General features: G+C 41.0%; 1 protein-coding gene across 1 annotated transcript in view; it reads left to right on the top strand.

The window, feature by feature from the left end:
* sacm1la (SAC1 like phosphatidylinositide phosphatase a) overlaps positions 1-21,340 on the top strand; it is a 34,676-nt gene extending 13,336 nt beyond the window's left edge. The window contains exons 9-20 of the mRNA XM_042012266.1: positions 77-162; positions 300-386; positions 457-525; positions 614-693; positions 1,918-2,016; positions 2,093-2,231; positions 5,625-5,694; positions 5,780-5,852; positions 5,953-6,046; positions 9,923-10,015; positions 10,095-10,152; positions 20,661-21,340. Coding sequence (XP_041868200.1) covers positions 77-162; positions 300-386; positions 457-525; positions 614-693; positions 1,918-2,016; positions 2,093-2,231; positions 5,625-5,694; positions 5,780-5,852; positions 5,953-6,046; positions 9,923-10,015; positions 10,095-10,152; positions 20,661-20,797 — 1,085 coding nt within the window. The 3' untranslated portion in view covers positions 20,798-21,340. The remainder of the gene's footprint in view (positions 1-76; positions 163-299; positions 387-456; positions 526-613; positions 694-1,917; positions 2,017-2,092; positions 2,232-5,624; positions 5,695-5,779; positions 5,853-5,952; positions 6,047-9,922; positions 10,016-10,094; positions 10,153-20,660) is intronic.
* The last annotated feature ends 591 nt before the right edge of the window (positions 21,341-21,931 follow it).

Here is a 21,931-nt window from a genome sequence, read left to right as displayed (position 1 = left end):
GTGTGTGTGTGTGTTGGTTAAATGGCGGACATGGAGGCTCTCCACCTTCCTGCTGACTGTCCCTTTCTCACTGCAGGCATCGACTCTGAAGGCCATGCTGCCAACTTTGTGGAGACTGAGCAGATCGTTCTGTATGAGGGAGCAAAGGCTTCGTTTGTACAGGTCGGTGTCAACCCATCAGCTGATTGATGGGATTATTGATCATTTCTGCCTTTTTCTTAAAGCTTCCTGATTCAGATGTACTTAAATGTGAGTGGTGTGAGATTTTGATGCCATCTAAAGACTTTTCTTCTCTTCAGACACGAGGCTCGATGCCATTTTACTGGAGTCAGAGGCCCAACCTGAAGTACAAGCCTAAACCCATCATCAGCAAGACAATGAACCATGTAAGACAACGCTTCTTATTGATCTGCTGAATCGTGTAACTCTGAAGTTAACCATGAGATCTTTGCACAGATGGATGGTTGCCAGCGACATTTTGACTCTCAGGTCCTCATCTATGGAAAACAAACGATCCTGAACCTGGTAAGCCCCTCTCCTTCCCCCCTCATTATTACACAGTCAAACTGTCTGAGGAGGCTGAAGAGGCTGATTTCCATGTTCTCTCTTCCAGGTGAATCAGAAGGGCTCAGAGAAGCCTTTGGAGCAGACCTTTGCCAGGATGGTGTCAGACACCTACAACCATATGCTCAGGTGAGGGTTGTCTTCGTGAGCAGGTAAACAGCAGATAATAGGTCAGCCATTCAGACAGGTTATTATAAAGTAAGGCCGTCATAAAAACTACTAGATCTCTGGCACCCGAGCACTATCGCTTATATGATCCCCGGTGTGTCAGGATCAGTAGTGTGTAACTAGTTTAGTCCTGCAAGGCTGCAGTCCTTCACCTGACTCAACCCAGAATCCTTCAAGTTTTCAATGTTTCCCACTCCAACACACCTGACTGAATAAATGAATCCAACAGCCTATGAAGTTCTGCACAATGACTCATTAATTTGAGTCAGGTGTGTTGGAGCAGGGATACATTGAAAACCTACAGAACTGCAGCCCTCATAGGACTAAACTGAGTAGCCTGATTTAGATCTATGGAAGTTTTCCAGGTTTCTATCCTGTCCAGGAGGTTTACAATCCAGCCACTAAATGTAGTTTTATTCAGAGACTCTATCTGGTAAATCCACAATGATCCATGATAACAGCATTATTTATCACATTTCACCATAAAAACATCACCATCACTACTATGTTGCTAAGAGACCTCTATTTAGACCTGGACATGATGATGAAGCCACTTCCTGTCAGACTTTCCACCAATCAGAGAGCTTAGATTGACGGTAACGTCCAATCAGGAGCAGCCAAAGATCAACCAGTGAGCAGAAAGTTCTATGTGTGTGTGTGAAAAGAAGAAAAATAATGCTCCTCTATGGCTGGAATAAAGCCAAGAAGACGTTTCTGATGCACGGTGGCGCCACAAAGCAGCTGAGCTGGAGTTGGTTTAGTGAGGATAGCAGGTAAATAGTAGCAGGAATAACTGGAAATGAGGAAAAAGTGGAAACATGGAAATAGTTTCTGTTGTGTGTTTGTTTCAATAACAATATTTTTTCTCCTGAAAGCCAAGACTTGAGAGAACGATGAGATGAGAAAAGGTTTGGTCACTGTTGGTCTGTGTGTTATTTCTACAAAGTTCTGTTAGTAATAAATTCTGCTTTCTTCTTCTGGTCGACCTTTATGCTGCTACATCTATTCATACATTCATTTTACATCATTTTACCTCCCAGTCTGACAGCTGAGAAACATCATGATGCTGCTGGCTGGGATTAAAGGGTTGAGCTTCTACATTAGTTTTTATATATAAAAACAAATGACTTGGAGCGTTCAGGGTTATTATCATCTAACAGGTCAGTAATCACTTGTCATCCTCAGTTACATGGCTTTCGACTTTCACAAAGAGTGCAGCAATATGAGGTGGGACCGCCTGCAGATCTTGGTGGATGCTCTCACAGAGACTCAGGATGAATACGGGTACGTTGCCCAGCAGCTGTTCCACACATGTGACTTCATACTGGGATCAGGTGCTGAGCCTCTCCTCTGTCTGTAGTTACTTCATGGTGACTGCTGAGGGGAAGATACTGACCCAGCAGAGTGGCGTCTTTCGCAGTAACTGCATGGACTGCCTGGACCGGACCAACGTCATTCAGAGCCTGCTGGCCCGCCGCTCGCTGCAGTCTCAGCTTCAGGTATTTATCAGCCCTCTGCTGCTGACAGCTGAGTCAGGGGAGTTAGTTGGACCAGACTTTATCTGCAGCTGCTTTTCCCCTTAGCTTTCTTCTGTCTTGAGCACGTCACAGCATTTTATCAGATGGTCACAAATCAAATATTACTTCTCATTTAATGGGCCACGTGTGGAGGGTGGTGGGGGGTGGTGTTGTCCCTGCATCTACCATGTGGAGAAGCAGAGGTCGAGTCCTGTCTGATCAGATAAGTGACCTAAATAAAAACGGACATCTCAGTTTTTAATCTAGTCTCTGATTTCTTGTAGCTTGGCCTGTGTCAGTCTTTAGGAAAACATTGTGAAAGAGAACAGAAACAGGCTCATTTCTGCTCTCTTTACATGTGGAAGTAGGAGCGTCCACATCAAACGTCACAGCCCACAAATCCACATTCATCCTCTGTTAGTGTGGATGTTAGTCAACACATCCACGAGGGGGCCTTATGAAAGCCAGTGAGACACAGTAGCCTCACATATCAGGGCACTGGGCCTCTTTCACCAACATCTTCTTACAAATCTCCTTAAATTTGCTCTTAAGTTGTATCTGAGACGTTTATTTTTTTAAATCCTCTGTCAGATTCACGTATCGTTCCTCTTAGACTGGTGAATACAAATCTCTCTTAAGTTGAAAGGATGGACCAGCCGGCCCTACTTTGCATAGTAAATGCCCCAAAAATGCCCAAAAAAAGGTCGTTACTTGTAGACCAGAGGACAAACAGATGAGCAAAAATAACAAACAGAATGACAAAATGACCAATATATACTAAAAATAATGATATTAAAAATGGTTTTCCTCATTTTCAAAGAGTTGACATGATCATAAATAATCACATGGTGAGCTTCAAACCAAATAAAAAGCTTTTTATACACACGGGTCATGAATTCCTCCTGAACGTGGACAGCTGCCTGCAGCTGGGTCCCGTGAGCGCGTGGGGATCCTGGCGGTGCCGAGGCTGAAAGTGGGGCTCCGTAGAATACGTTTTCATTACATGGCCTGCTTCAGCGTGGAAGGCAGGTTTGATGCTGTGGCATCATTTTAAGATGCGGTGAGTCTGAGAGGTGGTATTAACCAGGACGTAACCTTGATTTCTTAATTAAGTAATTATTATAATAAAAAACACTTGTAGTAAATTTGAATTATTAATTATTATTAAGACCGGGCATGTGAACAGTCTTTACACCGATGATGTTAACAATAGATTTAGATCCATCTTGGCTGCGACTTGTTCTTGAAAGCGTGAAATGGATGAATAATAGTTTAATTTCCCTTGAGGGAAATTATAATGTTTAGATCTGAAATATTAGAATTTATCTTAAAAGACAAAATACGTTGTACTTCAAGTTATTATAAAATCTGACAAAACATTATTGTACTTTTATTATTGTATTTTATTTTAACAGCAGAAAACAACACAAATGCTGATTTTTCAGATGTTTGTAAGAGTTAAAGATACGAATTATAAAACGTTCCTAAGTAGGATTTAAGAACAAATTTGATCAATTAGTTCACAGGTGTCAAACTCCGGTCCTCGAGGGCCGATATCCTGCAGGTTTTCATTGTTTCCCTGATCTAACACACCTGACTGAAATTAATGGGTTATTGTGAAGAAGTTGACAAGAAGCTGTTGGATCCATTTGATTTTATTCAGGTGTGTTAGATCAGGGAAACACCGAAAACTTGCAGGATACCGGCCCTCGAGGACCGGAGTTTGACACCCCTGAATTAGTTGGTTGGTGGATGAGGCTCATCATCCTTATCCCAGGATTTCTACAGCTGGTAAAACCACCTCATCCCAAAAAAATTAGTTAGCGAGTTGTTGGAGTTACTTTGCAAGTTCATCCAGTAGTGTGTGTCCGCAGAGCTGCAGATTCAGATCCGCAGTTCTGGACCCGACTTCCAGGCCTGCGCTGCCAGGTCCCTGATGGTCTTGAAACAGGGCCTCCTACTGGATGAATGTAAAACTGCAACTGCTTTTCTGGACCCGCAGGCTTTCCAGTTTTCAGAGAAAATCCGTGTCCAGCCCAGATACCTCTTTTTCTCACAAGTTACACTTTAGCTTTATTAGAGGTTAAAACCATAAAAGTAAAAGTTGCATTGCACCCAAGTAAAAATACCAATATTTAATTTCTCATTAAGCTTCAAACTAAAGATTGTAGCAAAAATTCTAATAGTTTAAACACTAACAATCAATTAAAAGTTTGTTTAATACAAATATGTTTTCCTTAAATTTTATTACCACAGAAATGTGTTTTCTTGTACAAATTTAAACTTAGCATGTACCCCAAACCTGCTAAAATATCTAACAGGAAATTTTTCTTGTACTTAAAAAAATGCCCAGTTTACACATTTCCATGCAACACCTCAAATTCTTCCATTTGCATTTCCATAAAAAGTTTTCTTTACAGAACAGCGACGTGAAAACTACCTCCATGCAGACTGTAGAAGCAAACAGGACTAGAAACGATGGAGTGTGCATGCCAGGCCTGTAGGGGGCGCTGAACTCTGCAACCACACACCACACGTGTGCACTACACCCTCATCAGACCTGAAGACATAATCGTTTGTCTAGAGGTGTTTTGGTGTTCTGTCTTTCCCAACCCGAGGGTTCCAAGATAATTTCAGGAGGTCACCAGATCCTCGTAAAAATAAAAGACAGGAGCCTACGGTGTAGATGAGAGGCCAAAATTCAACAGGACTTTAGTGTTTTTCTGTCTCAGTGTCCTGTGAACGAGGCCAAAGAGTGAAACACTGAAACAGTTGGAAATGTTTCATTAACTAATCACAAATCAGGGAAATCTGCAGTGATGGTGGGAAATGGTGTCAAATATTTTAAACTTATTACAGCAAAATGTCAGTTTTGTTGTCGATTTCTAGTCAGTTTGACGGCATTAATTAAACAATGACGTCTAAGGTCAGTTCTCTCCAATCCTCACCTGTACTGGTCTGCAGGGAAAGGGAGGGCTCAGTCAGGAGAAGACCAGCAGGTCCAGAACTGCAGGTCTCAATCTGTCGGGCTCCGGGTCTGCAGACACATGCTTGTCGGTAAATCAGCAGATGTTTACGGATGTGAGAAAGCCTTGTTGCCTCACATACGTTGTTCTTCCTTTACGGAAAAAAGTACCATAACCACAGAAATCTAAACATCTGCCAGTCCTAGATGTGACTGTAGGGAGCAGACGAGTTTATTTTCCCGCTCTGTTTACTCCTCAGCTCTGCCTGCCAGCACATCTCATCAGCAGCCTCGCTGTGTTTTTAGCATTATTATTACTAACACAGCACAGTGTCCAGACCCTGGGACCTGAAGTGTGTGTTTGCTTTCGGGGGTGAGATGTTGCTGATGTTCTTCCTCTGTGTCCACAGAGGATGGGGATCCTGAATGTGGGTCAGCGCATTGAAGAGCAGGCTGAGTTTGAAAAGATCTACAAAAACGGTAACATCCTGCGTCTGCTGGACTGTCAGCATGGTTGTTGGTAGGAAGTGTGTCCTCATGCTCTCTGTGTGTGCTCTCTAACCAGCATGGGCTGACAATGCCAATGCATGTGCTGTACAGTATGCTGGAACTGGAGCCTTAAAAACAGACTTCACAAGGTAACGTAACATCCTGCACCACACGACTAACAGCTGCTGGGTTAAAGTCCTCTCACTGATGACGTGGCTGTCGACTAACTACAGTTCTCTCCTCCATCAGGACAGGGAAGAGGACCAGGTGGGGGCTGCTCATGGATGGGTGGAACTCCATGATTCGTTACTACAAAAACAACTTCTCTGATGGGTTCAGACAGGTATAAAACTGTTTTAAACATTCACTGAAGTCCTGAAATGTTTTAGTGGTGCCCTGTTACAATGGATTCATCCAGGTTATTCATCCCAGACTTTCTGTGGAGTTTTCCACCCCGACCCAGTAAGATGCGCATTACATCAGCTAATGCACATATCAGTAAATATTGTGGAGAACTGACTGCCTGTATTCACCTGCTGGAAAAGAACTGTTCTTCATTATCACCATCATGAATATGTACATGTACAAGTTCATGCTGTGTTGATAGAAACAGCAACTCTATTTATACAGAACCAATTCAAAACAAAGTCACCTAAAGGCACTTTCACAGACAGACCAAGGAGGTGCTGGTGGATTTCAGGAGATCTAAAACACCTAGTCAGCCAGTCTGCATTGATGGGGAGGAAATAGAGACTGCACAAAAATACAGATCCCTGGGGTAGTTCTGGATCAGGAGCTGGAGTGGTCTTCCAACACAGACTCAGCACACAGGAAGAGGCCGACGGGCCTTCAGTGTCTGCAGGGACATGCTGCAGATGTTCTATCACACTGTCAATAAAAAGTGTGCTGTTCTATGCTGCCGTCTGCTGGGGGGCAGCACTACAGACAAAGACTGTAGACGTCTGGACAAACTGGTAAAAAGGCCAGTTCTGTGTTGGGTAGGGAGCTGGACCCTATTAGATCAGTGGTGGAGCAGCAGAGGAGGAGGAAACTGCAGGGCATTATGGACAATAATAAACACCCCCTCCATAACACCCTGACATGACAAAGAAGCAGCTGCAGCAAGAGGCTGATCTCAGCACAGTGCAGGACTGAGAGGTTCAGGAAATCTTTGTCCCCACAGCCACTAGACTGTACAACACTGACTTCTATAATCTTTAATGATATTCTTATTTCACACATTTTATATTTATCTAGCTCTTAATATGTGTGTATATATGGGAAATTGTGAGCTGCTGGTCAATATGAATTTCTCCCATGGGGATGAATAAAGCATCCATCCATTAAAAACAAATCCATCCTATGATCCATATTAGTCCAGTTTATCATAATTGTTTCACATAAACCAATTAGAATTTATATTTACCTAGCTCAGGAAGCCAACGGAGCGCATCAAATCATCTCATTGACTCAGTCCTCCATCCTGAGCTGCACAAGGAGACAGTGGAGAGGAAAACCTCCATCAGACCCAGAAAAAGGAAGAAAAACCTCCATCAGACCCAGAAAAAGGAAAGAAAAACCTCCATCAGACCCAGAAAAAGGAAAGAAAACCTCCATCAGACCCAGAAAAAGGAAAGAAAAACCTCCATCAGACCCAGAAAAAGGAAAGAAAACCTCCATCAGACCCAGAAAAAGGAAAGAAAAACCTCCATCAGACCCAGAAAAAGGAAAGAAAACCTCCATCAGACCCAGAAAAAGGAAGAAAAACCTCCATCAGACCCAGAAAAAGGAAAGAAAACCCTCCATCAGACCCAGAAAAAGGAAAGAAAACCTCCATCAGACCCAGAAAAAGGAAAGAAAACCTCCGTCAGACCCAGAAAAAGGAAGAAAAACCTCCATCAGACCCAGAAAAAGGAAAGAAAACCTCCGTCAGACCCAGAAAAAGGAAGAAAAACCTCCATCAGACCCAGAAAAAGGAAAGAAAACCTCCATCAGACCCAGAAAAAGGAAGAAAAACCTCCATCAGACCCAGAAAAAGGAAAGAAAACCTCCGTCAGACCCAGAAAAAGGAAAGAAAACCTCCATCAGACCCAGAAAAAGGAAGAAAACCTCCATCAGACCCAGAAAAAGGAAAGAAAACCTCCATCAAACCCAGAAAAAGGAAGAAAAACCTCCATCAGACCCAGAAAAAGGAAAGAAAACCTCCATCAGACCCAGAAAAAGGAAGAAAAACCTCCATCAGACCCAGAAAAAGGAAGAAAACCTCCATCAGACCCAGAAAAAGGAAAGAAAACCTCCATCAAACCCAGAAAAAGGAAGAAAAACCTCCATCAGACCCAGAAAAAGGAAAGAAAACCTCCGTCAGACCCAGAAAAAGGAAGAAAAACCTCCATCAGACCCAGAAAAAGGAAAGAAAACCTCCGTCAGACCCAGAAAAAGGAAGAAAAACCTCCATCAGACCCAGAAAAAGGAAGAAAAACCTCCATCAGACCCAGAAAAAGGAAAGAAAACCTCCATCAGACCCAGAAAAAGGAAGAAAAACCTCCATCAGACCCAGAAAAAGGAAAGAAAACCTCCGTCAGACCCAGTAAAAGGAAGAAAAACCTCCATCAGACCCAGAAAAAGGAAGAAAAACCTCCATCAGACCCAGAAAAAGGAAAGAAAACCTCCGTCAGACCCAGAAAAAGGAAGAAAAACCTCCATCAGACCCAGAAAAAGGAAGAAAACCTCCATCAGACCCAGAAAAAAGGAAAGAAAAACCTCCATCAAACCCAGAAAAAGGAAGAAAAACCTCCATCAGACCCAGAAAAAGGAAAGAAAACCTCCGTCAGACCCAGAAAAAGGAAAGAAAAACCTCCATCAGACCCAGAAAAAGGAAGAAAAACCTCCATCAGACCCAGAAAAAGGAAGAAAAACCTCCATCAGACCCAGAAAAAGGAAAGAAAACCTCCGTCAGTCCGTCAGACCCAGAAAAAGGAAGAAAAACCTCCATCAGACCCAGAAAAAGGAAGAAAAACCTCCATCAAACCCAGAAAAAGGAAGAAAAACCTCCATCAGACCCAGAAAAAGGAAAGAAAAACCTCCATCAGACCCAGAAAAAGGAAGAAAAACCTCCATCAGACCCAGAAAAAGGAAAGAAAACCTCCATCAGACCCAGAAAAAGGAAAGAAAAACCTCCATCAGACCCAGAAAAAGGAAGAAAAACCTCCATCAGACCCAGAAAAAGGAAAGAAAACCTCCGTCAGTCCGTCAGACCCAGAAAAAGGAAGAAAAACCTCCATCAGACCCAGAAAAAGGAAGAAAACCTCCATCAGACCCAGAAAAAGGAAAGAAAACCTCCATCAGACCCAGAAAAAGGAAAGAAAACCTCTATTAAACCCAGAAAAAGGAAGAAAAACCTCCATCAGACCCAGAAAAAGGAAAGAAAAACCTCCATCAGACCCAGAAAAAGGAAAGAAAACCTCTATTAAACCCAGAAAAAGGAAGAAAAAACCTCCATCAGACCCAGAAAAAGGAAGAAAAACCTCCATCAGACCCAGAAAAAGGAAAGAAAACCTCCGTCAGTCCGTCAGACCCAGAAAAAGGAAGAAAAACCTCCATCAGACCCAGAAAAAGGAAGAAAACCTCCATCAGACCCAGAAAAAGGAAAGAAAACCTCTATTAAACCCAGAAAAAGGAAGAAAAACCTCCATCAAACCCAGAAAAAGGAAGAAAAACCTCCATCAGACCCAGAAAAAGGAAGAAAAACCTCCATCAGACCCAGAAAAAGGAAGAAAAACCTCCATCAGACCCAGAAAAAGGAAAGAAAACCTCCGTCAGAAGGAAACAAATTCAGTCATCCACATCTTTATGTCTTTAAGGCCACTTTGTAATCTATCAAACACAGAGAAGCATATCTGATTATCATCTGGGTAGAAATGAACACTTACACCACGCTGTCTAATATTACCTAAAAACAGGGACATCCTCTCATATGGGTCTACGTAGTCCTCCATAAACTTCTCCAACAGTTTAACATTAGACTACGTCAGCAGGGACTGGACCAGAACAGTCTTTCGTTTCAGAATCTTTCAGCTGACTAAATAAAAAACAAACAAGTTTTACTGTTACCATGGTGATGTCCCTGGATTCATTAAAAACCTCTTCTGCAGATTACAGTGACCTGTTTTCATTACATCCAGTTTACAGCTCAGTAAAGGTGTGTGTGATGGTGTTTTAGGACTCCATTGACCTCTTCTTGGGTAACTTTGCTGTTGATGACTCGGATGGACCGACTCCTCTCCGTGTACAGAAGGACTGGAAGTTCCTGACAGTGAGTTTATCAGTATCTCCTCCATCTGCTGCAGCACTGAAGCCAACTCCACTGACCTCTGAATAACTTGTCTCTGCAGCTGCCCATCGTCATGCTGGTTGCATTTTCCATGTGCATCGTCAGTCTTCTCATGGCTGGTATGTTCACTATTTTTATCTTGATGATCACAATTAACCACTGGACCGACACATGAAGTCCCTCTCACCCTTCCTGTTTGAGATTGGACTGTTGTTATTTATATTATTTCTAAATGGGTTCTTGACCTCTGATGTTGGGGCCCAGCTTTCCCAGTACAACGTGGTCAGGGGCCCATTCAAATATTAACACTGTACTGGTCAACAATTCATGGAATAAAATCAGGCTGCTATAACACAAGCCACAATTATGAGCACAAAAACTTATAATTATTAGATTTTAATGCAGAATATTGTAGTTTGTAAAGCACTTCGGCAGCATGACCTGTTGGAAAGGTGATAAATAATCCTGACCTGACCAGAAAAGAAGGAACAAAAAAAACTGAACAATGATATGATATTTAAATAAATATTATATAATTATTATAAATATTTAAACTAATTAAACTGTAAATAAAGTTTATAGGAAATATGAATAGAAAATACATATAAATAAAATGTTAGGGAATGCAACTCCATTAAAAAAAATCTCACTATTTACAGGCTTTGTAATTAATCTCTATAAATTGCATTTTAATCGCATAACAATATTTGCCCCAACAAGCAACATTTTTTAATTAAAATGGATTTTAGTGGACGACCGAATCAAAAAATAGATACAAACATTAATATTGTAAACTCAAGATCTAGCATGTCTGGAAAAATACATTTAACTGCATTAAAATTCAAAACATTAGAAAAGAAATAGAAAATATCCCTGGCTAAAACTGAACAGACCTAAACTTAAAGTTCCACTTTAAGTACTTAATGAGCTGCAGCTGTTCTCTAATTAAAGTGTAGCTCCACCCCCATGTTTTGCATAACTCCACCCACTGGCGAATTTGAAAAATGCCAGGAACTGCAGGGGTTGGGGTGGGAGGTGTGGGGGGATCAGGGGGCGGAGAGTGAGCGGGGTGGGCATAAATGATTGACAGACAGCAGCTCAGCTACACATGAAGCAGGTGGTCCTGAACATATCAGTGTGAGCTGTTAGCTGTTAGCTGCCTGTCAGCAGCTCCAGCAGCTCTGGAAAGCTGTGGAGACTTGCGGCAGGTTGTGGCAGCTGCAGGAAGAGCTGCTGGAAGTTGCTGCTGCTACGATTTGAGCTGCTGTCTGTCGCCAGGTGAGGATCAACAGGTAAAGAATAAAGTCCGGTTTTACTTTTACACCCTCAGAAGCACAAATCTGTCCCATCGCAGGAAGATTTCATCAGAAACTCTGTGAAAAAATAGAAGTCTGAAACTGGCAGATCTACACCAGATAAGTTCACATCCCTTCAAATGTGGTGGTGGGCGTGGCTTCTATGCCTGCAAGGTGAGGCCCCACCTCCCGGCATCTGGAGGGAGGGGCTGTGGGGTTTTAATTTTTCTCGTGATGTAGAAAAAATTTCTTGGTTTTACCTTGTAGAGAGCGTTTTTTTTTACCCACAAAATCCTACTTTTAAAATAAAAAAATACAAAACAAATTTTCTCAACAGTATATGTGATTTTCATCACAATTACGTAGGGCTGTCAAAAATAACGCATTAATGGTGTTAATTAATGTAATTAACTGCATTAAAATTTTAACGTAATTAACCTATGTGTGGCATGATGACCTCCAGACATCCGTCATTTCTCTGTAAAGACGGGCGATGTAAAAGATCAGCTGGCTGGCTCTATGGATGGATTTGAGAACAAACAGCGTTAATGGAGAAACTCATGGACGTCATCTCCGTGGAGAATGTGGGTGTATTAACACACTCTTTTCCCGATGAGAGGGTTCCACACCCGCACTTTTCCCACATTCTTTTTTGCTCTAGAGGATCTCTGGTCATGTACGTCACATTCACCCATTCACACACAGCAGAAGCAGCTGCAGCTAACCACGACCCATCAGGAGCAATTAGGGGTTCGGTGTCTTGCTCAGGGACCGGGATCGAACCGGCAACCCTTGGGCTACAGGACAACCACTCTGCCCACTGAGCCATGCCGTCCCTGATCAGCTGATCGACTTTTCTCTTTTGTTGCGTGTGTTTATGGATCAGCTGAGATCCAGCGGTTCATGGTTCACACCGTCACGTATTCACCTCCAAGTATTGCTTTTGGCAGGACCTTCTCTCAGAAAGCAGCTGTGGAATGGAGTTCAGCGATGCAGGGACGGGTCTAGAAAAGTTCAGACAGGGGCCTAGGCATGAGCACTGACCAGGGGGCCCACAAAGTAGACCTTTTTTAGGTCTAGATTTTATGAAATATTGAACTGATTATTACAACTAAATTGATCATCTAATGTAAAAACGTGAAGAAAAACTTCCCAGTGATGTATTTAACCAGCAGGTTTTACTTTGGGTGAAGCTGCTGTAGGACTTTTATTACTTCTGCACAAACACTCACAATTCAGTGACAAAAGGAAAAAGCTGTTTTTATCCAGGTCATCAGTTTTATCCGAGTTTCTTCATCAAGGTCGGCTGTTTGTCAGTCACCACATCTGCTGCTTTTTATTTTTATAATTAATTTTAAAAGGTTTTAATTCAGAATTATGATCTAGAACATGGTAGAGATGTTTTGGAACAGCACGTAGAAATACATTACATGCTGCATTTACTGACCCTTGGACGTCTGACGTTTACCCAAGGGAAGGTCAGTTAACAGTAAATATTTGTAAAAGCATTGGTTCGTTCTGTTGATCCAATACAGTAAAAACAGGCAAATTTCAGGCAAAATCGCGAATGGTGATTAATCGTGATTAATTCAATTGAAAGCTGTGATTAATCTGATTAAAGATTTTAAACGTTTGACAGCACTACAATTAAGTAATTCTGCGTAGTTTACAGCTCAAAAAAACACACTTTTGGGTACACTACCCCTTTAAGAGTCTACAGTATGTTACAGCATTTTTAACTTTCTAAATGTTTTCCACCACTCTTCATTAATAGACATTAATATCTGACGGTAAGCCAGGACAGGATCAGCCACCAGCAGATTTGAGTCTGATCATGGAGCAGAGGTGAACGTCTTGTGATGTGGAGCTGAGAGCTAGGATGGCTTGAGGACCTAGGCCAGGAGTGTCCAGCTCCAGTCCTCAAGGGCCACAATCCTGCAGGTTTTTGATGTGTCCCTGCTCCAAAACCACCTGACTCAAATTCATGAGTCATTGTGCAAAACTTAACAGACTGTTGGATCTCTTTCATTTGAGTCAGGTGTGTTGAAGCAGGAAACATTGGAAAATCTGCAGGACAGCGTCCCTCGAGGACCGACTTTGGACACCCCTGACCTAGGCTGTTGAGTGCTTTTGAACAGGGGAGGGGCCTGAGTCAGCACCAAGCGGCAACCTCCACCGGTAAAATGTGAAGCCTATGCGGAAGTTCAAAAGAAGTGCAGTTCCCCCCTCGTCCACTAGGGGCTCCAAAACAGAGCAAATCCCCATAGACTCCCATGTTAAAAAGACCAACTTCACAGTAGAAATAAACATGTTTAAAGCCTGGTACAAAAATCCATTTTAGGATTAACAGGTCAAGTTTACCTTCAAGACAACTGTGAGGGGGGTGAATTTTTTTTCTAACTCATCCGTTTGGATGTTTTTTAATCTTGAAATTTGGCATAATTAGGGGGTGTGTCCTTTTGATTGACAGGTATCCAATATCCACGGAAAGAAGGAAGGGAGAGTGCAGCACAACCGTGGTTTTTAGCCGGCTAACTTAGCTTTAATCTGCCTATCTCCGTTAGCTGGTTAGCTACTGTTAGCTCCAGGTTAGCTCGGTTAGCTCTTAGCTACACTCAGCTCGGAGTTTGATTGACGTCAATCAGCCACCCCCACCTTCACAGTCCCCCTCTCAGCTCCACCTCTTCGCCCATTTTTGTATTTTCCGTGAGTGACGGCAGGCATGACGCTGCCAAGATGGCGATGGTAGGAACCCCCCAACGAGCTTCAATTTTTTTTTTTTTTTTATATAGCTTTTATTGACAATTGTTCAACACAATTCACTATATAGAAACAATTAAACAGGCTAAACAGGCTGGGGGTTGGAGAATACAGACAATACAGTCATTATTTAAAACAAGTTGAAACGCAGACATAAATCCGTGATTTTGACAGCTTTCTTATTTTTAGAATGTTCTATTGAGGCACAGTATTGTTGGAATTCCTTTACAAATATAAAAAATGAAGGACATTGGTTTGATACTTTACATTTATGAATATGGTATTTAGCAAGTAGCAAAATTAGGTTGATCACAAAATATTGGTCTGATTGGGTAATGTCATATGAAAACAAGCCAAACAATACATCCTCAAATGCAAGAGTAAGATGGGAGACAATTTTTTGGGAAATAAATGTACATATATTCTGCCAGAAAAAATGGGAGAAATCACAAGACCAGAAAAGGTGATTCAGACTTTCTTCAGAGTTGTTACAGAATGAGCAGGTGACATCAATATCCTTTTTATATCTTTGCAAGAAAAGCTTACAGGGATAAATACGATAAATAGCTTTCAAAGAGACTTCCTTGATCTTGTTGATAACAAGAAATTTTGAGGGAAGACACCAAATTTTCTTCCAGTTCAGATTTGGAATCAAATTATTCCAGTAAAACACCACACTTGGAACAGAGATCTTTTCCTTCTGGAACAGCGCACGTATGACACTATTTTTGTTTTTCTTTTTAGTTGAAAAGCAGATTTGACCAGTAGTGGTGTCTGCAGGGTCTAGGTTTATAAAAGTTGTTTCAGAAACATCAGTGTTTCTGAAGAGCATTGTAACACCGGTTGGAATTGCATCAAAGACAATAGCAAATTCTCTCGGTGGTATTGGGATGCCACAAGAGTTTAAAAATTCTGCATATGACATTAAAACACCACCGGAGTTGAACAGCTGTTTAACCAAAAGGATTCCATGCTTTAACCAGTTTTCCATAAATAAAGATTTATGCTTGTATAGAATGTCTTTATTGTTCCAAATGAGATATTGATGGGGAGAGAAGTTGTGTTTATAAATTAAAGACCAAGAAAGAAGCATTTGTTTATGAAAATTTGAAAGCTTTAGGGGAATTTTTATAATACTGTAATTACAAAGCAACAAGAATTTAAGGCCACCAACTTTGGAGAAAATGTAATTGGGGATAAAGTTCCAAATTGAAGATGGGTTTCTGAGAAATTGTTTGATCCAATTTATTTTAAAAGTATTGTTTAAAGTGGAAAAGTCTAAGAAGTTCAGCCCGCCATGTTCATAAGAGTTCATCAACACAGATTTTTTAATGTGGTGTATCTTATTCTTCCAGACAAACTTATAAAGCATCCTATCAATAGAGTTAGTCGTTTGCTTGTTTACATAGAGAGACAGGGCTGCATAGGTCAGACGGGAGATGCCTTCTGCTTTAGTCAGTAACACTCTACCCCTGATTGAAAGATCCCTTTGGAGCCATGAGTTAAACTTTGTCTGTACTTTTTCTATGATTGGGTCAAAATTCAATGAGCATCTTGTATCTTGATTTTTGGAAATAGTTAGGCCAAGATAAGTGACAGCGTCCTTTACTGGAATGTTACAGAAGGATGACGAGCTGCAGTTCTTAATAGCTAAAAGCTCACATTTGCTGACGTTTAAATAGAGCCCTGAGGCAATGGAAAATGACTTAATAGTAGTAATGGCTATAGGAATTTGTGAGGCATCCTGTAAAAATAAGGTTGTATCGTCAGCCAGCTGACTAATAACTATTTCTTTTTCAGCAATAGTGATGCCTTTTAAGTGCTTAGTCTTAATGAGATCTGCAAGAAGTTGAGTGCATAGTAAAAACAGGTAGGGGGAGACTGGGCAGCCCTGTCTGACACCACGCTTTACATTAAACCTGGGAGAAGTACCTGTAGGGAGTTTTATTGAGCAGTTAGTATTTTTATAGATTGTCTTAATTGCTGAACGAAAGTATGGGCCAAAGCCAAATTTGTCTAAGGCTTGAAACATAAAGTTATGTTCAATGGTATCAAAGGCTTTCCGAAAGTCTAGGAATAAAATAAAACTATTATCGTTGCAAAGATCAGCGTAATTAATGAGGTCGAGAACAAGTCTGATATTATTAGCTATGTGTCTGTTAGTCATAAAACCATTTTGAGATTCATCTATAATGTGATCTAAAACTGTTTTTATTCTGTTGGCCAAAATTTTAGCTAAAATTTTGTAGTCATTATTTAGGAGGCAAATTGGATGCCAATTATCAAGCATAAGTGGGTCTTTTTTGGGTTTAGGTATTAGCGTTAAAAGTCCTTGGCAAAGAGTAGGAGGAAGAGCTTGGTTATCGATGCTTTCAATAAACATACGATGAAGAAAGGGGGCTAGTTGTTCTGCAAAGGAAATATAAAATTCAGCGGTTAGGCCGTCAACTCCTGGAGATTTATTCAGTTTTAAGTTTTTAATGGCAGAGAGGACTTCAGAGGGAGTCAGCGGACTATCACAAGCATTCTTTTCATCCTGCTTGAGTGTCTGGGTATCAGTTAGAGTAGAGAAAAAATGGACAGCAGCAACCTCATTATAATCAGATTCATACAGTTTTCTATAAAATTTAGAGGAATAATCAGCTATCTCTTTAGGATCATCAGTAATTATATTATTAATACACAGTCTAGACAGAGAGTTGAGTTTAGCACGTGTTTTCTCCAATTGAAAAAAGTACGCTGTATTTTGTTCCCCTTCCTCTAACCATCTCCTCCTAGATCTAATGAATGCCCCTTCTGCTTTCCTTTTGTAAAGGTCATTCAATTTAATTTGGAGTAATGCCAATTCTCTTGTGTCATTTTCAGACAAATTTTCAGGCAAACTTTGGGTAAGAGTAGTGATTCTAGAGATCACATTTGTTTCCTCAAGTTTTCTTGTTTTAGATAGAGAGGCCCCAATCTCTCTAAAATGTTTTGTTAGATCGTATTTTAACAGTTCCCAGTTTTTGGAGAAACAGTTGTCGATTAGTGATTTCTTCCAGTAATGATTTATGACAGTTTTGACTTTTCGAATCACAGCATCCTTTCCTAATATATTGTTGTTAAGTTTCCAATATGAATTCCTGACAGTACCAGAGGAGGTAGCCTTGAAAGAAATGTTTAGAGACACAGCCTTATGATCAGTAAGTGGAGTTGCAATTATAAGAGAGTCAATATTTAGCTCATCTAAGCACTCAGAAACTAGCCAATAATCTATGCGGGACATTGAAGTGTACGTTTTATTACTCCATGTATATGCTTTAGCTGCGGGATTTTTTTTTCTCCAGATATCTATTAAATTAAATTTTTGGGTGAATGTGGAGAGATTAGTGGCAGTGGAGTTGTTGGTTTTCGGAGGCCATCTGTCCAGGAGTCCATTTGGAGCAATGTTAATATCTCCCCCTACCAAAATAATGGCGTTAGGATATTTTGTGAGCCAGTGTAAAAAGCTAAATTCTAAAGTTTCAAATAGAAGATCATTTTCTGGCTTTGTGTTATATCCATAAAGGTTGGTAAGAAGAATGATATTGCTGTCAAGATTAAGGATCAGAATCAAATAATGGCCATTAGGGTCACTCTCTGAATGAAGAACTTCACCATCATAGTTGTTTTTTAAGACAGTGACCCCTGCTGACCTTTCTGATCCATGAGAGAACCATAGATCATTTCCCCATTGAGTTTTCCAAAAGGAAGTGTCATTAACCAGTGAATGTGACTCTTGAAAAAAACAGAAACTAGAATTCTGCTGTTTCGCAAATAAGAATAAAGCTTTACCTTTCACATTTTCTCTCAACCCCCTAGCATTTAAAGAAAAAACGGACAAAGACGTCATAGAGATACTGAGAACACAGTATACAGAATTCACAACTCAGCTTGCATTTTAGAAATTAACTCTAACCAGGAACAAATAACAATTAAGTGTAACTACTTCTTTTAGCGGTCTGTGTGAATTGTGGGGAAAGCACCAAAACGCAGCGATATGCATGGGCAAACTTATATACACAGGCACAATAGCTACAAAACAGATTCTGCCTCTTTGAGAATGTGAAAAAACCTGAAAATCCTTGAATACTCATTGGGTTTCAGACAAACTTGGATGAGTAGGGCTGTACCTGAGGATACACTTACAGTAGGCCCAAACAGAGAGCAGGTAATCGTCGTAAGGGCTCTGGTGAAATCTGCTACCAGTGTAGCGACATGTACTGATGTTATGGAGGTGCTGTGTCATCCATCCGTTCAGGTTGGGGTGGGGGCGACCGAATCTCCTTCCCCTCTATGATCGCACGAACACCTGCAAAGTGAGCCTTTTTCCCGTTCTTTCTTGCAGACTCAATAAGCGGCCAAAGTTTCTGGCGTAGTTCTTTGTCGGCGCTGGTGAGATCCTCTGTGAATCTTAACTTGTTTTCCTTGAGAAAGTTGTTGTCTTTAGCCATTAGCCAAACCAGGTCACGCGACGATCTGTTGGTGAAACGAATGATGGTCGTCCTCGATCTATTCTGCGTTCCGGAGAAGCGACCCAGACGATGAGCAATGTCAATGTCTTCTTTGATTTTAGCGTTGCTGGCTCCGACCACAGCAGAACACACGTTAGCAACCTTGGTTTTGATGTTTTCCTCATGGTTTTCGGGGACCCCATGAAGCCTCAGGTTCCATCTGCGATGGTAACGCTCGGTCTCATTGAGCCTCGCCTCTAACTCCGACAGCTTCTGGACAGTATTTTCACAAGTGAGGTTAACCGCCTTAACGTCCACTTTCAGAATTTCCACCTCTGAGAATATGAAGTCAATTGATTTTTTCAGAGCGTCGATGCTCACCGTGTTCTGATTTATCATCCCTTCTAAGTTATCCGCGCGCTCATTAATTAGGCTGGCGATGTTATTTTGTAGTTGGGTGAGTGTCAGTTCGCCTTTCAGTCTCTTCTCGTCAGGTTTAGACGGGGTGCTCGGGCTGGAGTCGGGCAGCGGGCATAACTCTAGATTCTGGGTGTCCTCGATAGCAGGAGCGTTGTAATCATGCTCATTAATATAGCTTGCAACAACAGTGGCGTTTGTAGTCGAAACAATTTTAGCAGTTGACATTGAAGCTTTGGAGGGAGCTGCCGGAGTATTCTTGTGGGAAGGAGTCTTGTCTTTTTCTTTCCTTTTAGTACCTTGATCAAACCGCTGCATGATGAGAATAGTTCGTGTGAAGCTAGCAGGAGGCTAGCTAGTAGCAACACGTTGTTTGTAGCTTCCAATAGGTTAAGAGTAAAGAGTGAATTTGGTAGTCCCCTCTTTCGGTCAATGAAGTAGAATTTATTTTTATACCATTATGGCTTGTTCTTGGCTAAGAGAAGTCCATAATTCGAGATTAAGAGAAGCGAAAACTGGAAACCGTTCTTAGCCACGAGAACTTACGACCGCACCAGCCGCCATCTTGGAAGCCTCCCCCAACGAGCTTCAATTCCGCTCTTCAGAAACCTACGGGTAACATCACAGAGGCTCCGCCCATCTTTTACATACAGTCTCTGGTCAGCACTCCTGCTCATTGAGAAGAGTAAACATTGGGTGTTCTCACGTCAGTCTTCTAAAGTCTCCAACATCACCAGAAAGTCTAGATTTGTTGCTATTCGCTTTTTAAAAATAGTTTGTTGCTGTAATCGTACCAGAATCTGTGCACTGACAAACGTTCCATGTTGTTTGAGATTTAAATGGTCATTTTTTTAACGTGTTAATTTTTTTGTAATTAATTAATCATAATTAACACGTTAAAGTCCCATCCCTAGTTTAAACTGTTTATTTAAATAAACACAATTGTCAGTGACATGACAGATGCATCTGTAGCTCTTTTTTCTTTTTGTTTGTTTTTATTTTGTATTTATTTTATTGTTTTTGTTCCTTGATAAATTTCACAGGTTTTCTTCTGAGTGTTGGATGTTTGATTTCTAGATGCTGCTTCAGTGCTGGATATCGTTAGCTAACACTCCTCCCTGGGCTCTTGGCTATGCCTTGTTACCTCCATCTATACAGCTGTACTTGATTAATTGGATTGTAGTTGGGCAATATTTACCTCTTAGGGGTGTTGGGAAACTTAATTGTTTTTGTTTGTTTTAAATTCTTCGCTATAACTTTAGCTACGGGCTAGTTGAACGTCTTCTTAGTGGAGTTTGCTAAACAACTGATTGATGCATTACCACCACCCAGTGGTAGGAAGCTGTATTGCAGCTGAGTTTTTCAACAGCATCTCTCATGTCTTAAATGTAATTAGTGCGGCTCACAGATGCAGAATGGTCCTCCAGATGGTGCATGATTTAGCATCTCTGTATTGGAGGTAAAGAAGCAGAATGAATGCGCTAACAGTTATGTTGTTCATAGATCTTCCAATGCCAACAACAGCCCTGTCACTTCTTTAATTCAGCATGCTGTTTAAAGCGCATGCTCTAAACCACACCAGGCTTCAGGAAAGGCGAGCCGGGATGACGCCTGTGCTTCCAACTCTTCCAAAAGCAGCCGCTAATGAAAAAACAGTATTCCTGACTGATGTATGTATTCCAGGGGACACGTGGACGGAGACCCTGGCCTATGTGGTGTTCTGGGGGGCCGCCAGCGCCATCACAGCCACCATCATCCTATTTAATGGCCAAGACTTTGTGGATGCTCCTAAACTGGTTCACAAGGAGAAGATGGACTGAGTGTGGGTGTAGTTCATGTCCTCTGTCCTCCTGCAGGTCTGCTCAGCACCAGCCTGCTGCCTCTCTGTATAACTGAACTCTGTTTTTAATGTCCATCTCCTCCAAACACACCTGTGTGCCCTGCGTCATGCTGATGGGCCTTTATTACTGCTCTGACTAGGTGGTGTCCGTTTACTCTAAAAGCATCATTTCTCTACATTTACACTAATGTTTGTTTACCTTGGATGAGACATTTCTCTGTTGATTTGTTAATGAAATCATGTCAGCCCTGAACAGTATCCTGGAGATGCGGGGTATTTGGAAATATTTGTTGTATGTCATTAAGAAGAATACTGTAAACAGTCTGCACATACAGAGTTTGAATGTAATGAGCTTTAAAATCCTGTGTATGGAATATAAATATGTGGCTAATCTGTATTCTGAGTGAACAATGTCTTCCTAATAAGCTAATTTTGGAGAATATGGATGATGTCTATGTCTGATCGAAGTTTTCCCCACCATCTTAATTTGCACTTTGAATAAGCATAAAACGTGCCACCTGTATCCAGCTTCTCATCATGCCTCCTTTTGTATTTCACACGAGAGTCTGGAGCTCTGTAAGATGAAGAATGAAGAGTTTGTTTACCTGTTACAGAATGATCAGGTAGGTATCTGCGCAGGTCTGTGATGTCTAGCCAGTAATGTAATCATTTTGGCCATTTTAATTTATTTCTTTATTTTAAAAGGGATAATATTGCACATTAATGAACATAAGTACAAACACATAAATGGAAATGTGCTACAGAGTTAGCCTAGCAGCTATTTATTTACATCTCATTGTCCCTGTTGGCAGGTCACAGCAATACACTACAACAGGTACAGAGAATAAAGTCGTAACGCTAATCATCTAATGATTTAGGCCATTTTAACTGTAATAAACCAGTAACATATCTTACCAATAATGTAATGCATTACTATGCTATCAGCTGATTATTAGCCCTACATGAAAATAATTATTTGAAAATATAAATGCAGCCAATAATATCATACATAAAACTAAATTTCTCATACAGGATTTTTTTTAGCAGTTTGTGCTGTTTGCTCATCAAAAATGGATATGATTATGTTATTAGTAAGTTATTCCATTGATTGCTG

This window comes from Melanotaenia boesemani, chromosome 17 (genome assembly GCF_017639745.1).
Source record: "Melanotaenia boesemani isolate fMelBoe1 chromosome 17, fMelBoe1.pri, whole genome shotgun sequence".
Taxonomy (NCBI): Eukaryota; Metazoa; Chordata; class Actinopteri; order Atheriniformes; family Melanotaeniidae; genus Melanotaenia; species Melanotaenia boesemani.
The sequence above is the reverse complement of the archived record's forward strand: the minus strand, read 5'-3'. Positions and strand labels throughout refer to the sequence as shown.